The 15,314-nt window shown below is 42.6% G+C and overlaps 2 protein-coding genes and 1 long non-coding RNA gene across 3 annotated transcripts; 2 read left to right on the top strand and 1 right to left on the bottom strand.

The window, feature by feature from the left end:
* Window positions 1-2,093: 2,093 nt before the first annotated feature.
* Window positions 2,094-3,747, bottom strand: LOC104441150 (GLABROUS1 enhancer-binding protein-like). Its single transcript, XM_010054157.3, has one exon. It carries the CDS (start codon window positions 3,666-3,668, stop codon window positions 2,313-2,315), a length of 1,356 nt encoding a protein of 451 aa, XP_010052459.1. The 5' UTR covers window positions 3,669-3,747; the 3' UTR covers window positions 2,094-2,312.
* Window positions 3,748-5,831: 2,084 nt separating this feature from the next.
* On the top strand, window positions 5,832-11,549 carry LOC108959284. Its single transcript, XR_001986795.2, has 7 exons — window positions 5,832-6,228; window positions 6,348-6,408; window positions 8,956-9,029; window positions 9,973-10,038; window positions 10,179-10,321; window positions 10,411-10,515; window positions 10,886-11,549. It is a non-coding gene; the product is annotated as an uncharacterized LOC108959284 (long non-coding RNA).
* A 517-nt stretch (window positions 11,550-12,066) lies between these two features.
* On the top strand, window positions 12,067-14,934 carry LOC104441151 (protein HEAT-STRESS-ASSOCIATED 32). Its single transcript, XM_010054159.3, has 5 exons — window positions 12,067-12,306; window positions 12,962-13,153; window positions 13,255-13,465; window positions 14,277-14,497; window positions 14,588-14,934. The coding sequence occupies exons 1-5, from the start codon at window positions 12,184-12,186 to the stop codon at window positions 14,696-14,698; spliced, it is 858 nt and encodes a 285-aa protein (XP_010052461.2). The 5' UTR covers window positions 12,067-12,183; the 3' UTR covers window positions 14,699-14,934.
* The last annotated feature ends 380 nt before the right edge of the window (window positions 14,935-15,314 follow it).

Here is a 15,314-nt window from a genome sequence, read left to right as displayed (position 1 = left end):
AAACGTCTTGTTTAATGTCATGTGGCCATCCTTGGTATGCAATTGTTCATTTATGTTATAGCAGATCTCCGAAGCAGTGTGCCACAGCTGCAGGCTCTGATCATACTCTACATCCTCCATGTATCCCCACTGGCAATGTGCCACGGTACCACGGTCCACACACCGGTAACATGAACGAACAAAAGACTAGTGTCATCCAAAATGTTCTGTTGCACCCCTCCAATATATCAGTGTATTGCAATTTCTCTATTTCTGTAGTCTACTACGTTGCATGGATATATTCCACCATGAAATTTGTCAAGCTTGTCCGAATGATTGTGTCGTGTCGTGTGACATGGCTCAACTTTCTGAGGTATCACTTTGACGGATATGAGAAAGGTGGAGGTGATGGTTGATTACTTCAACAAAGAAGTGATCTTGTCAGATACATTGCTTGATGCCCCAAAACATGGTCGAAGAAAGTGTGAGAAGATTTCAGCATCGACCATTTTGATGTCATGGTGGATGCAATCACTGCCTATCCATGCAATGTTCGAAGGGTTGAATTTGAAACTGAAGGGTCACACTCGTTGTCGACGTCGATTCAATCAGACACCGAGAGAATAGAGAAACGTTGAAACTGTTCTTTAGTGTACTTGGGGCGAGCGAAGAATAATAATTGAGGAATAGCACCTGAATATTTCCTTCGTTAGGTCTGATTTATGATTGTGAATATCACTTGTTTCGACTTTGCTAAAACATGGTTCAGCATTACGCTCTTATTACACAAATGGTTCAGCATGCTGCTCTATATCGGATAAGCTAATTAAGTGGGAGTTCCTATGTGGAACTATAGATTCTGCCCAATGTAACAAAATAATGATAATTAACTATTTGGTTAAGGATAATGACTTAAAATTTAGTAATTCTGTACGATATAACGTTTTGCTGAGGATTTGGTGTCGCGTAATCTCTCTTTATCTGGTAACTATTCATAGCCGCAAGGAAGAATAGCATAAATGACTTTTATCAGGGTGAATGGCTGAAACAGTGATAACTTTGATATCTGATATCAAAAAGTGCAACTTGTTCTCAAAGAACCAAGCACCAACAAAGATATGAACCAAGTCATGAATGACCCTGACAAGGAAGATGCTCAAACTAGGAGAGATCAACAGACATTTGGAGCCTGGAAGAAAAAGGATAAACACGGCCCGTGCTGCATTGATTAGCTGTATGCAAGATGATATCATAAGATGGTCTAGGTGTTTTCCCTACTGCTCCTGAGATGCGGCTTGCGCTGGAAGAGAGGTAAATCTCTCTATAGACATTAAGAAGCCTCAGCCTCCATAGAGCAACTAGCATTTGTTTCAAATCCTGAGATAAAGAAATCTTCCAACTCACACCAACAAACGTTAGCAAGGATGCGTGCCCTTGTTCAACCATATGTCCATGGCTTTCCTCAAGCTAGTCAACTACGAATTTAGCAGTGGTCGAGCAACCTCAACCTCAATTCTGCAACCAGCATTTGCTTCAAATCCTGAGATAAAGGAATCTTCCAACTCACACTAAAATATATAGCAAGGATTTGTATTCTTGTTGAACTATATGTCCATGGCTTTTCTCAAGCTAACTGACCACGAATCCAGCGGAGGTCAAACGCACTTACACCTTAAAACAACGAGAACAAAGTAACCTTTGGCCAACCCAGTATCCATAATACACCAAAGGAAGATTTGAAAACAATGCACGACAAAACTAAAACCCAAGCTTGGCATGATCTTACCTAATTCATCTCCTGTCCAATCTAATCTGATTTGTATACTCTGTTGTATTCCCCTGATTCATGCTTGCTTTAGACTATAGATGTCCATGCAAACAAAATAGTGGGGACTAGGATGTTAAGACACCCCTATGCTTCTTACAAGCCCCAGGTGTCTTTCGATAGAACAATGGGATAAAATGTTCGCCAATCAAAACAATAAACGGGCCAAGCAACTCTGATTTACAGGAGATGAAGTAATGCATCAGCAACATAACTTGCTTCAGAAACCAACACAAGTGATCATGACATCGGTGTCAAGAGAAAGGATGACAACAAACCAGCTCGCTCATGACTGAGAACCGGCAGATTGCAATAGCAGGCACTAGCAAGAGGCCAAAGCATTTAGAGAATATCATCAAACTTAAGAGGACATGCAAAAATCCAAGGTTTACATGCATTAAACTTACAAAACCATCAAAAAAAAGTACCGACATGAACCCAAAACCTAAGTAAACAAGATATATCACCTACACATTTTTTTGCACAAAAAAGAACTGGCAGTCCCATCCTAGTTTCCATTAGCCCGCTCATAAGCCTCTAAAACAAGATTGGTTTGATCACTAATCAATGTGGCCCTCTCAGCCAATACTCGCATCTCAGCCAATTGCACTTTCTTCCATCGTTCCTTCAACTCCTCCTTCCTCGACTGATCCAGCATCTCCCACCCTTTCTTCATAAAGTCCTGATCCAAGCCAAGCCCAGACAATTGCAACATCTTATAATCACAGGACAACATGCTTGCGGCATCAATATGCTCGGACAGCACTAGTTCACCATTCTCCTTCAGCCTCTCCAGCGACGTCTCCATCTTCAACTTGGGCACCTTGGCAGCAGTAGCAGCCTTACTCTTCTTAGCGGTACCATTCGCCTTCGGCACAGGCGTCTGCTCGCTGCTCCCGCCCGCATCGCCGCTCTTATTGGCGCCCCAGATTTTCTTAGACAATTCGAAAACTTTCTGCTCGTGGGGCTTCGAGAACGACCTATCCTCACCATCCTTCCCCTTCCCTTCATTGTTACTATACTTCTTCTTCAAAACCCGGATCTTGTTCGCCAATTGACTATGGGTGAACTCTTGCCCGAGCGATTTCTTGACAAAATGATGGAACGCGTTAGTGTTGGCAAAAGGGTCCATACCTTTCTTCTCCCGGAAATCGATCATGCCCTGCAACAGGGCTAGCTCGTCGTCGTCGCCCCATATCCTCTGGAACAGCTTCTTCGACTCCTCCCCGGATTTCTGCACCGACCCGTTCTCGGCCGCGTCCTTCTTCCTCCCTCTCTTCGGCTCCTTCTCCTTGGTGTCCTCCAGCTCGACCTTCCGCTTTGCCTTCGAGCCGCCCTCCGGTTCGGCCTTCCGCTTCGCCGCCGCCGCCGCCGCCGCCGCCGAGGGCTGCTGCGGCTTCGATGAGGAGGACGGCGGCTCCGCCCTCTGCTTCTTCGCGGGCGGGGTCTCGACCTTCTCCATGGGCTTCGAGGCTATGGGCTTGACGGTGTAGCGGCGCGAGTCGGACTCGGACTCGGACTCGGTCCCCGACTCGGACCCGGACTCGGATTCCGACTCGGACCCGGCCGCCGCCGCCGAAGACCCACCCTGAGACTTCTGCTGCGGCTGCGTCAGCGGCGGTTGCTGCTGCTGCGGCGGCGGCGGCGGGGGAGTCGGCTTGGGCTGCGGCGGCTTCTTCCGCTCCCCCTTGCCGTCCTCGTCGCCGGAGGACTCGGAATCGGCCTCCGACTCTCCGGATTCTTCCTCCTCCTCGTCCTCCTCCTCCTCCTTGGGCTCTTCCTCTTCGGAGCTGCCGGCCGGCTCGTCGTCGTCGGAGGACGCCGGCGGCGGATCCTCCGCCGGAAGAGGACGCTTCGGGGCCATGGAGCGCGACGGCTTTTAGGGTTTTAGCGTTTCGGTCGATTCGCGAGAGACGCAGGCAGGGGGGCGAGATCGGTGCTCAGCTAAGAGGATGCGTGGATATATCTATTTATATATATATGAAGCAAAGGGTAGAAAGGTAAAATAAATAAATAAAAAGGAGGAGGAAACCAATAATTTATTTCCTCTCTTTTTTCGTCAGCAAATTATTGTTATCTTTTTTATCTGATTATACATGGCTTTTCTAGTTTTCATGATGGTCGTCATCGTTATTTTTCTGGTGTAATTTTGTGGAATTTTAGCTGTTTGATTTTGAAATCATATAGAGGTGCTATGTGAATGTCTTTTTTCCTAAAATAGAGATGAAAATAATTTAGTTCCGAGATTTTTCAATTTCGTGGGATTCTTATATTATTTTGTTATAATCACTAATTACAGATTTTGAATAAGCTTGAAAGGAGATTTCGGCTTATATTTAATGCTAAAGTTTCATAAAACTAGGGTTATAGGTCTTTTCACAGCAAATTAATGATAGGCTATAAGTTTTAGAAGCTCGATTTGCAAGTTCATAATAAAGTCATATATTTTATATAATTAGTGCGATTAGTGAATGTACTACGATATTATGAAATAACGAAATTGAATGACAATCTATCGGTTCCTTATCATTAATAAAACACGAATATTGTCTGAATAATTAAGCTTGATTTTCACTAATTTTCATACTAGGGTTGAACGCTCACTTTGTCATGTGCAAAGTTGTATAATATACAGAAAGACAAAAAAAAGTTAACAAATCAGGACGTCATCCGAAAAAGGTAATTACTTTTTATAGCCCAACGAGTGAGTTGCTTTGGCAGTGAATAGAATTTGGTCATTAATATGTTTTATATACGAAAGACCGAATGTCAAGATAAGAAGCAAGAAGGGACCAGCTTTTTATTCCTTTTAATTTGCCTTTAATAGAACCTTTAATAGAACCAATTAGTGGACAAAATTAGAATAATCTATTGGGGAGTTGGATGCTAGCTTGGGGATGAATGTTGGTCGCATGCTTACTATATGTAAATCGAATGGGATTTGGTGTTTTCAGCAGCCTCCGTGTGTGTCGGCTCTCGTCTTCTTGGTAATTAATTGATGGCAATCGATTAATAGTACTAGCACATCGGACTTTGCCTTACCAACACTTGCGGGAAATCATTAATAGCACATATTGTATAACAAGTATAAGGGAGCCAATTAATTTGTGTATTGGGTTTTTTTTTTTTTTTTAGTTGAAGAAACATTTAATTTATTTCCATAGATATACAATAAAGAAACATAGTCCAACTATAAACTAACCCAAATTCCAAACAAATCCTAAATAAGAAGGTGAATCATCACAATGAAGGTTATGGGTTCGATGCTCTTTATCTATAAATTTTTCAAATCGAAATTGATGGTTAATCTGTAAATCCGTCTTCAATAATGAGCAAACACTGAGATATTCATCTATTGCTACGATGTTGTTTCTTAACAGTGCACGCATAAGTTCGGCCTCTCTAACACCAATGCTATTCATAGTAATAAGGTTGAACACATGCAGATCCGACATCAGTGAGAGCGAAACTTTAACAAAACTATCTTGATTTCCTTTGAAACTAGACGTGAGCTCTAAAATTCGATAGAAGTGAAATATGGAATCATACAAGCGAAATTTGGAATCATAAGAGGAGGTGGTCGTTTGATGTCCTTTGGACCCTGATTTTTTACTGGGGTCGGCGAATCTTTTTGCTCTAGGGTGGTGTGGGTTTTTTTTTTTTTTTTTTTTGGTCGATAATATTGCTTTCATTCATGCATTAAAACATTGGTTTTACATGAAAGGATAAGTTTGACTCATAACATAAAATAGTCCAAAGGGGATTGGGGGGATTTTGCTTCCACGTTGAGGGGAGTAGTTTGCGCCGATGCGCTTTTGCAATCCAGTCCACTACGCTGTTCGCTTATCTCTAGCAGTATGCAAGGCTTGCATTTGTCAGCTGGGCCAGACGCATTTGTCAATTCTGGACTTGGTCCTTCATGGCCCATGGCGCCTCTTCCCGGCCCAGAATCAATTGAACTAAAGTGCGACAATCACTTTCGCAAAGTACACGTCTTCTCTGTTCGTGTACTTGCCCCACTTGCTTCTCTTCTCTCTGTTTTAGCATGTACAGTCCATGGAGCAAAGCTAGGGTTTCCGCTTGCAAAGATGAAGAGGCGTGTACTTCTGTAGCGAACCCATCGACAATGATTCCGTTGGAGTCCCGTAGTGTACCTGCAATCGAGTTGGGCGCGTCTCCTTCCACCCACGAGTAGTCCACGTTTAGCTTCAGATCTGGGTCTTCTAGAGCTGTCCATTTCACCGGTAAGTTCACCATTTCTATTGTCTCTTTTCTCCTTCTTGGGTTCCACCACTGATAAGTATGATTTTGTGCGAGGGATGTTTCAATTATCACCTCTGTTGAGGATTTCCTACCCCGAAAGACTTGGTTATTCTTGTTTTTCCAGACTTGCCACAGTACCTCCGCAACTAATTCTTCAACAGGTGAGTTTAGCTTTGTTTCAAAGAATTCCGCCAACCACTTATCCATTCTGGTAACCTTTTGTGTGCTGTGGTTGAGGTTTAGTCTCGGATCTGACCATAATCTGTGGACTATTTTGCAGAAAAAGAATAGATGCTCGACTGTTTCAAGGTATTTTGAACAGAGAGGGCAGAGCGGGTCAGGTAAGATGTTTCGCTTATAGAGGTTTTCTTTTGTTGGCACTGCATCCTGACATATACTCCATAGAAAAATTTTCAGTTTGGGGGGGATTGAGAGATTCCATATTTTTGTCCATAGGACTCGAGGTGGTTGGTATGAAGATGACGCTCTGTTTGTGTCCTGTTTTGAGGATTTGTTATAGACGCTGTTATATCCACTTTTAATTGTATACTTCCCATTCTTAGTGCATGTCTATATCATTTGATCGACTTTGTTCGCACGGCGATAGGGATAGCTAGAATTTCATTTGCAATTTTCCTTTCAAACATCTCGGTTCAAAGATCGAATCTTTCCATTCCTTGCGTTCCTCATCTATTAATTCAGCCACCATTTGAGGATCATTCGTGTTTTTGGGGCCTCCTATCACTCCTTGGGGGTAGCCAGTGATCTTGACGAATATTAATGGATTTCCCATCACCCACAACCCATCTTAATTCTGGTTCAATGGCTTCCCTTCCCATTAAAATGCTCTGCCATCCCCAAGATGGTCTTTGACCTCGTTTTTCTTTCCATAAGTTTCCATTAGGGAAGTATATGCCTCTCAAGTTTTGGCTCCATAAGGCTAAAGGGGATTGGGATAAACGCCACACCTGCTTTCCCAACAAAGCTTTGTTGAAAGTGATTAAATCTTTAAAACCTAGGCCTCCCCTATCTTTCCTGGTTTTTAGAACCTCCCATTTCTTCCAGTGCATGCCTTTCTTGGCTTCATTTTGCTTCCACCAGAATGTTGCAATTCTTTGTTCAATGGCTCGGTAAACCGAAATAGGAATCTTGAATATGGACATTGCATATTGTGGTAATGCTTGCACAACAGTTTTGATCAAGATTTCGTTTCCAGCTTTAGACAAATAATTTTCTTTCCATCCCTCTAGCTTCATATTTACTCTTGCCAATATCCATGCGAACATCTCTTTTTTCGTTTCACCCCAATCGGATGGTATTCCAAGGTATTTGCCGGTCCTGTCAATGCTTGGTACTCTCATCTCTTGGGCCATATTCATTTTCAACTCTGGTGGACAGCCATTGCTAAAGAACATGCCTGACTCATTTAGATTAATCGCTTGACCCGTTGCGTATCAATATTGATTTAGAATAGCCCCCAAGTTTTGACACTCTCTAACAGTCCCATCCATAAAGAAAATAACATCATCAGCAAAGAGCAAGTGGGATAGCATAGGGCAATACTTGTTTAGTTTTATCCCTTTAATGCTTCCATCCTCCATAGCTTTCTGCAGCATCTTTGAGAGCACATTAGCTTTCAAGATAAACAAGTAGGGGGATAGGGGGTCTCCTTGTCGAATCCCTCATGTAGGTGAGAAGTACTCCGTTGGTTCTCCATTGACTTTCACATTAAAAGAGACTGTTGACACACATTGCATTATTAACTGTACCCACTGATCACAAAAGCCCATTTTTAACATGCACATTCGAAGAAAATCCCATTCCACTCTATCCTATGCTTTTTGCATGTCCAGTTTCAATATTGCCTGAAATTTCTTTTTCCTCTTCTTAATCCTCATTTGATGTAGCACTTCTTAGACAATTAGGATGTTGTCTTGGATTTGTCTACCTTGAACAAAAGCACTTTGTTCATGTGAAATGAGCTGTGGCAGCAACGGTTTTAATCTGTTTGCCAAGACCTTCGAAATAATTTTATAGCTGAAATTACATAAACTAATTGGTCTGAATTGGCTAACATTTTCTAGGCTTTTAACTTTTGGTATGAGAACAATATGTGTCTTGTTGAGGATGGGATCAAGATTACCTGACTCAAAAAAATTCTGGACCATAAGCACTATATCCTGTTTTATATCTTCCCAGAAATGCTGATAGAACTGTCCATTTAGGCCATCTGGTCCAGGGGCCTTCAGGGCGCCTAGCTGGAAAACAGCTCCTTTCACCTCCTCCTCAGATATATCAGCCATCAAGAGATCATTCATCTCCGTTGAGACTACTGTTTGACATTGAGTTAGAATGGGCTGAAGGTTTCTCGGTCCCACCGAGTCATAAAGAGACCGATAATAGTTCGTAATGTGGTATTTGAGCACCTTAGGATCCCTGCTCCAATTATGGTCATCCACTTTCAGCATGGTTATATTGTTGCGTTGCCTCTTTTGAACTGTAGTGGCGTGGAAATATTTAGTGTTTTTATCCCCCCAATGGAGCTAATTGATGCGGGACCTTAGTCCCCAATACATCTCTTCCCGACGCCATAGTTGATCAATGTCTGCCTTTAACTGCTGAATTTCTGCTTTGCTGGATTCTTGGGAATTACTATTTGTAACCTCCATTAGCCTTTTCTTGAGTTCTTTGATTTGAGATGAGGCATTAGAAAAATCTCTTTTTGCTCCATTCTACTAGTTCCTTCGTTACTTGATGAATTTTCTGTGGCAAACTTCTGTGGTCTTGAGACCTGGCAGCCCAGCTATCCATAACAACATCCCTGCATTCTTTTTCATCTAACCAATATGCTTCAAATCTGAACGCTCTCTTCCTTTTGCCGTGATTAGGATATAAGGAGAGAAGAAGCGGGCTATGATCCGATCCAACTGCTGGTAAAGCCAAAACTTCAGCATTTGGAAAGGTAACTCGCTATTCCATTGTACATACTGCTCTGTCTAATTGCTTCTTCACCAATTCTCCCCCTTCTCTATTTTTAGACCACGTATACATACAACCTTTACTGTCAATATCCATTAAGGAGCATTCATTAAGCATATCCCGAAATGCTGCAATTCTATAGTAATCAGTCTCCTTTTTGCCTTCCTTTCCCAATTATACAGCGTGTCATTAAAGTCCCCCATACATAGCCACGGTAATTGATTGGATGTATGTAAAGCTCGTAGTAATTGCCATACCTGAATTCTCTCCTGGAAATTTGTTGGAGCATGGAGGAAAGTAATCCTCATAAGTTGACCGCTATTAGGATCTTCACACTCCGTATCTATTAAATTATTTGAACTACATTGCACTTTCACTTGAACCTCTTCGCTCCACATGAGAGCCAAACCCCCGGCAATTCCTGTTGGTTGCACAAAGAAAGCCTTTTGATATTTAAGTCTCATTCTTACCCTTTCACCATCGTTTCCTTATTTTTTGTTTCCATCAAGAAAACCAAACTAGGTCTTTCGAGAGCCACTAAGGCTCTAAGCTCTTGGAACGTTAAGGGGTTGCCCAGCCCTTGACAGTTCCAGCTCAAAATCCTCATGATGTCGCCGGTGGCTTATTAGAGCTAACCACCAGAGCCTAGTCTTTCCCCTTTTTCACCAGCTGAATTGGTGTCTCTAATAATTCTGTCTCATCTATCATTAACAAACTTGATCCCTCAAGCTTCTTATGTTTTTTTACTTTTAGAAGCTTTGGCCCCTGTCTATTAATGTCTCCTATGTCATTCTGCCCTGCATCAGGCAAGTCAAGCAAGTATAATGGTTGTTTCTCTGTTCCTGGTTTAGCTACTGCATCCCTCATAATTTCTGCTCTATGTTCATGCGATGATGTATTTTCTGCCATTCTTTTGCTTTGATTAGGTCCAGCAACAGACTCTGCTCCTTTACATCCCACAATCTCCATATTCGACTGCATGGGAGTTTCTGGTACGTATTCCTCTTCCTTTAGGTTAGATGTTATTTTTCCATAAAAAACTGTCCAGTGAGAACTCCTTTCCCTTACCTCCACTTTAAGCCAGGGCCCATATTTCCCTACCTTATTTTCTGCCCATTCTGTTTTTTCATAGGGTACTTCTTCACAATTGGAGGCATGGTGCCCTAGTTTTCCACAAGAGTAGCAAAAGTTAGGGAGGCGCTCATATTTAAACTCGACCCACAAATTTTTTTCACCCATCATCACTAGAGCCCTTGTTTTTAGAGGAGCTGACAGGTCAAGTTCAACTCTTACTTTCCCCATCTTATAGAGCACATTTCCTTGATTCTCTAACTGAACTTCCTTTACTTTTCCCACTTTTCCAGCCACATCAGTGTATACTTCTTCCAAAATCCATCCAGGGAGCAAGCCAACAATATGAATCCAGAAATCGTAGTGCGAGAAGTCATAGCAGTGTTTGGGAATGTCAGGTACACATTGTTTCAGAACCAATAAATTACTTAAAAAAGACCAAGGACCAGATTTGAGCACCCTTTCTTTGTCTACCTCTGATTCAAAAACGAAGGAGAAAAACCCCGGCTCTTTCTGAGAAATTTCCACTGCTTCTACCTTCCACGTCTTCTTCATTGTGTTGCAAAATGCCAAGAAATTTACATTTAGTTTCGATAGAAGCTTACCAAAGAGAGTATGATTACATTCGATAAGTTTATTTGTTGGGGCTTCCTTTCTTACAGCAACCACATCATCTTCAGACCATAAATGCCCTAAACTCTTACATAGAGCAGCTACACGAATATGATTTTCCTCATGACTCTCCATTTTCAAAACTTTCTGGTGCAGAATCAGAACATGGGAACTTCGTACCTGATTTGGGGGTATTTCTAAATTCTGATTGAAGGGAGCTCCATCTAACAAATGAAGAGTAACTTAGCCACTTTGAGGAGTAAGGCAGTCCGGTCTTCCATTCAAAAACAAAGATCGAGGGCTCAGAAGGATGAGATGAAATGGAGTGTCAAGTGGCGAATCAATTAGAGGGGGTCTCATTTTTAGGTTTTGGATGAAGGGTTTTTGGTTTTGTGGGTTGTGGTTTTTTATTTTCCTTGGGTATTATGGGATGGGTTCACCATTGTAGGAGGAATGAAAGCTGGGTTTAGGGTTTAGAAGGTCGATCACCCTTTGGGGATAGGGTAAAGCTCCATCTTCAGGAGAGATTCCTCTACCGGTGTAGAGAGATTTCCGCAAGAAAGATGACAAGATTCTAGGGTGGTGTGGTTGATGGTTGCCTTTCCGTCTCTGAATACGTTTTTGGGGACACTCTCTGGCTGCTAGTTACCCCCATCTCTATGTATTTGCCGTTGTTTGGCCGGTTTTGTTTTGGTTCTTTTATAGCTGTTAGTTAGGCTTCATTGCCTTGTTGGCCTTGTGTTTCGACAGTTTGTAGTTTTTTCTTAGCACCCTTCCACTTTTGCGGACTAGGTTGTCTTATGAGTGTAAGTTTTTGGTACCGATCTGTTTTGTACATTGTTGGTTATAACTCAGTAAATACTTATTTACCAAAAAAAAACTTATTAATCTAGGCTAAATCAAAAGAGAAGCTCCACAAGATGGGAGGAAAGCAAGAAAAAATATAGAAAACCAAACCAGCCAAAGAAAATGGGGGAAAAAGGGCAGGAGACAGAGATTTGACTCGTTCCGTTACCTCCATGAAGGTTGAGGAAGGAAAAAATATACAATGGATTACAAATAAGGAGCAATTGCGAATATTATATGAAAGCGCAAAAAAAATAAAAAAAAATTAAAGTGCGTTAATCGAGCGCCACGTGTAAAGTGCTAGAGCCGCAACACGTAATGAACCGAAACGACGCCCCGTCTGGGAGCAGCGGGGAGGGAAGCGATGCTCGAAGCTGAACACGCATGGCCCGCGCGCCACGTGGCGGGCAAACCGCATTACGAATTGACGAACGTTGGAAGACACGACGCGGTTCTAGAATCCCCTCCCATCTTCTCCGTCTTCCTCCTCGATCGAACCGAGCTATAAACTGAAAACACGATCATTCGCGCAGAGAGAGAGAGAGAGAGAGAGATTTGCAGCTCCGATTCAATCTCCGGCGAACCGGCGGGCGGGCGGGGAGGGAGTGATGGCGGCGTACCGGTGGAAGAGCTTCGAGGAGGACGAGGACCGCCCCGAGAAGCCGCGGCGGTACGGCGTGACGGAGATCAGGGGCCCTCACTACTCCTTCTTCAACCAGAACCTCCTTCAGGTTCCCCCTCCCCCTCGTCTTTTGGTTCTTCTGCTTTATTTTGTTCTCGGCTTCGTGCATGCCCCGGTGATCGGTCTGGCGCCGCGGCGGCGGCTCCGGTGGGGCTCCTGAACCGTCCGATTTGCCGTGGATTCGAGACGATTCGATCGGAGAGTGTTTAGACAGTGCGGATCGGCGAATCGGCATCTGCAGAGTGAATTTATTTATTTATTTTTTAGCTTTGGACGGTTGAGACGAGGTCGAGTGTTGGAGATCAGAAGCGGTTGGCGCGTGCTGATGATTAGTTCTAGGAGCTGTTCTTAGTTGGATTCTGGCTTTTATGGAGTGCCGCCACGGTAGGACCGGATTAGCGTAGTTGTTTCGAGTCGATCGGGCAGCGTGCCGAGGCGGCTTGTTTCCTGCTGCGAAATTGGGGAGTAGTGTTTTGCTGTGTAGCGCGCGAGGATTGTTTTTCGCTGAATCGGAAAGAAATTGGCCGATACCTTAATCGCCGCAGATCAAGCTGCGGCTTTTCTTCAATAAATGCACCTTTCTATTGAATATGTATGATTGTTTCCAAAGAATGCTTGCTTTGGTTAAGCTAATCTACGATCCTAAAGGGTGACTTTGCCGCTTGCGCACTTCCTGTTAATAAGTAATGTGTCGTGCGATGCAGGATATTTTCGAGTCGATGGGGCCGTTCGTTGATGGGTTGAAGTTCTCTGGGGGTTCGCACAGTCTAATGCCCAAGTCTTTTATCAAAGAGATCACCGATATAGCTCACGAGCATAATGTGTATGTGAGCACTGGGGATTGGGCTGAGCATTTGCTGCGCCAGGGTCCATCAGCTTTCAAAGAATATGTTCAGGTGAGATGCACCGGAGAGGTTCTTTCCTTGTCTTTCCTTTTCCTTTTTCGAGGTTTTATGTGTGTTGCTGATGCAGTATGCTGTTCATGGATATCAATCAGGAGTGCAAGCAGTTGGGATTCGACACAGTTGAGCTAAATGTGGGGACTCTGGAGATTCCAGAAGACACCCTTCTGAGATTCGTGCGAACTGTTAAGAGTGATGGCCTTAAAGTCAAGCCACTGTTTGCGGTGAAGTTTAACAAATCTGACATCCCTAAGGCTGGTGATAGAGCTTTTGGGGCATATGTAGTTCCAGAGCCTCGAAGTTCTGGTAAGAAGCAACTTATTTAAGTTTACGTAGTTTACTCAGTGCAATATTGGTATTAATGATGCATTATGGGAAAATTTATACCAGTGATACATAGATGCACATTTTCCCGTACAGATGATGAAGTGTCCTAGCAATGATAGTTATGAAATGAGTGACTGATGTGGCCATTGGGATATTTTGGAGAGGATGTGAAGTCCTGTCATGGTATTCTTGCTAATGTCTCGATGAGATCCAACATCTTAACCGGATAGTCGTCCTTGTGAAAAGTCACTTTGAAAGAAATATGTCTCACATTTTTGGCTCCTAGCAATTTCGTGTTATGAATATTTTATTTGATAATTGATGATATGTACCTTTAATTGCATGGGAGAAGTTTTGCTGAGTTTGCTCATCTTTTCAATTTGGCTACTTAGTTGCTGCTTCGTCCTCGATATGTGTGACTGTGGGCTTCATGGCTTTAAAATCAATTATTGCCGAAACTTAATATGTGTGAATATGAACTCTAGAACTTCAAGATTATGTGTTACATGTGTTGTTCTTTTCAGAAGCAGCATTTGAATCCATGTGTCTGGTTATTCCCCCATTCTTTGTTCCACAATAGATAGCAAGATTTTATTCTTCTAATGCTGTAATTTTTACCCTTCAGACTATTAAGTTTTAAGGAAGGTTTAAATAGTTTTTTAACACCATTGTAATCATTGTTAAAGTACTTCTGTAATCTTGCTATCATTTGTGAAGAAGTGACACTATTTTTTGGATTTTGAATAAGATATTTCACATCTGCTTGCTTTTGTGGGTTCTGCTTCTGTAGAATTCGTTGAAGATGTTGATCTCTTGATCAGAAGGGCAGAGAGATGCTTGGAAGCTGGGGCAGACATGATAATGATAGATCCTGATGATATCTGCAATGCTGATGCTGTCCGAGCAGACCTTATTGCGAAGATTGTAGGTCGTCTAGGTCTTGAGAAAACCATGTTTGAAGCATCGAATTCCAGAACCTCGGAGTGGTTCATCCAACGCTATGGGCCCAGGGTATGTATGTCCCGGAATGCAAACTGTGCTTTTGGATGGCTTTCATTTCTTCAATGATCACTGCGTGTTTTTCACATGCAATATTTTCAGGTTAACCTTTTTGTTGATCACTCTCAAGTCATGGATTTGGAGTGTCTTAGAGGGCGCAAGCTGGGTAAAAACCATTCATCAGTTCTTGGATCCTCCTACTTCCTGTTCTGAATAGGAGATTGTAAAGATGTGTATACCATGTCGGAAACTCCCTTTGTTACAGAATTCTGCTGTTCTGTGTATTGTACCATTGGCTGTGATGCCACAAATATGATCAGAGACAGAGTGTAACATTATAAAGAAAAGTGTTGCTCTTTTAGCGGGGTTCTTTCAATTGTCTTTATACAGTTGCCTGCAATGAGCTCAGATTTATTCTATCTTGTGAGGAAAAGTGTTGATTTGCAAAAGTTAAATTTTGTCCATCTTGAAATCTCATGGCTAAAACATTGAAGTAGTGGGAGTTGGTCCATCTGAAACTGCATCTTTTGTAATGAGAAACCAGTCTGGGAAGGAGGAAGTGAAGGAAGTGGGAAACAACTTCTCAAAATCACTTGTGCTTTTACTTGTCCATCCTACGGTCTGTGAACATGGTGCATCACTTCATAATTTGTACTGCAAGTGTTCTAATGAACTGATGTTTACAGCTTACCTATGTTCTGCAATCTAAGTGCAGAAGTAGTAGATAAGTTTGTCCATAAAGATGGAAGAAGGAAAGCTTAGTTTGAAAGATCACCTGGGGCCATCCAAGACGATGCCAGTGGCCAAGCCTATCTTCAGCTGTAAGTAG

This window comes from Eucalyptus grandis, chromosome 4 (assembly GCF_016545825.1).
Source record: "Eucalyptus grandis isolate ANBG69807.140 chromosome 4, ASM1654582v1, whole genome shotgun sequence".
NCBI classification, from domain to species: domain Eukaryota; kingdom Viridiplantae; phylum Streptophyta; class Magnoliopsida; order Myrtales; family Myrtaceae; genus Eucalyptus; species Eucalyptus grandis.
Note: the sequence above shows the minus strand (reverse complement) of the source record. Positions and strands in the feature narration are given on the sequence as shown.

Bases quoted from the DNA above. Each gene is read 5' to 3' on its own strand.
- LOC104441151 (XM_010054159.3), top strand. From the start codon at position 12,184: ATGGCGGCGTACCGGTGGAAGAGCTTCGAGGAGGACGAGGACCGCCCC. The intron at 13,154-13,254 runs GTGAGATGCACC...GATATCAATCAG, and splicing joins CTTTCAAAGAATATGTTCAG to GAGTGCAAGCAGTTGGGATT. The intron at 13,466-14,276 runs GTAAGAAGCAAC...CTGCTTCTGTAG, and splicing joins TCCAGAGCCTCGAAGTTCTG to AATTCGTTGAAGATGTTGAT.
- LOC104441150 (XM_010054157.3), bottom strand. From the start codon at position 3,668: ATGGCCCCGAAGCGTCCTCTTCCGGCGGAGGATCCGCCGCCGGCGTCC.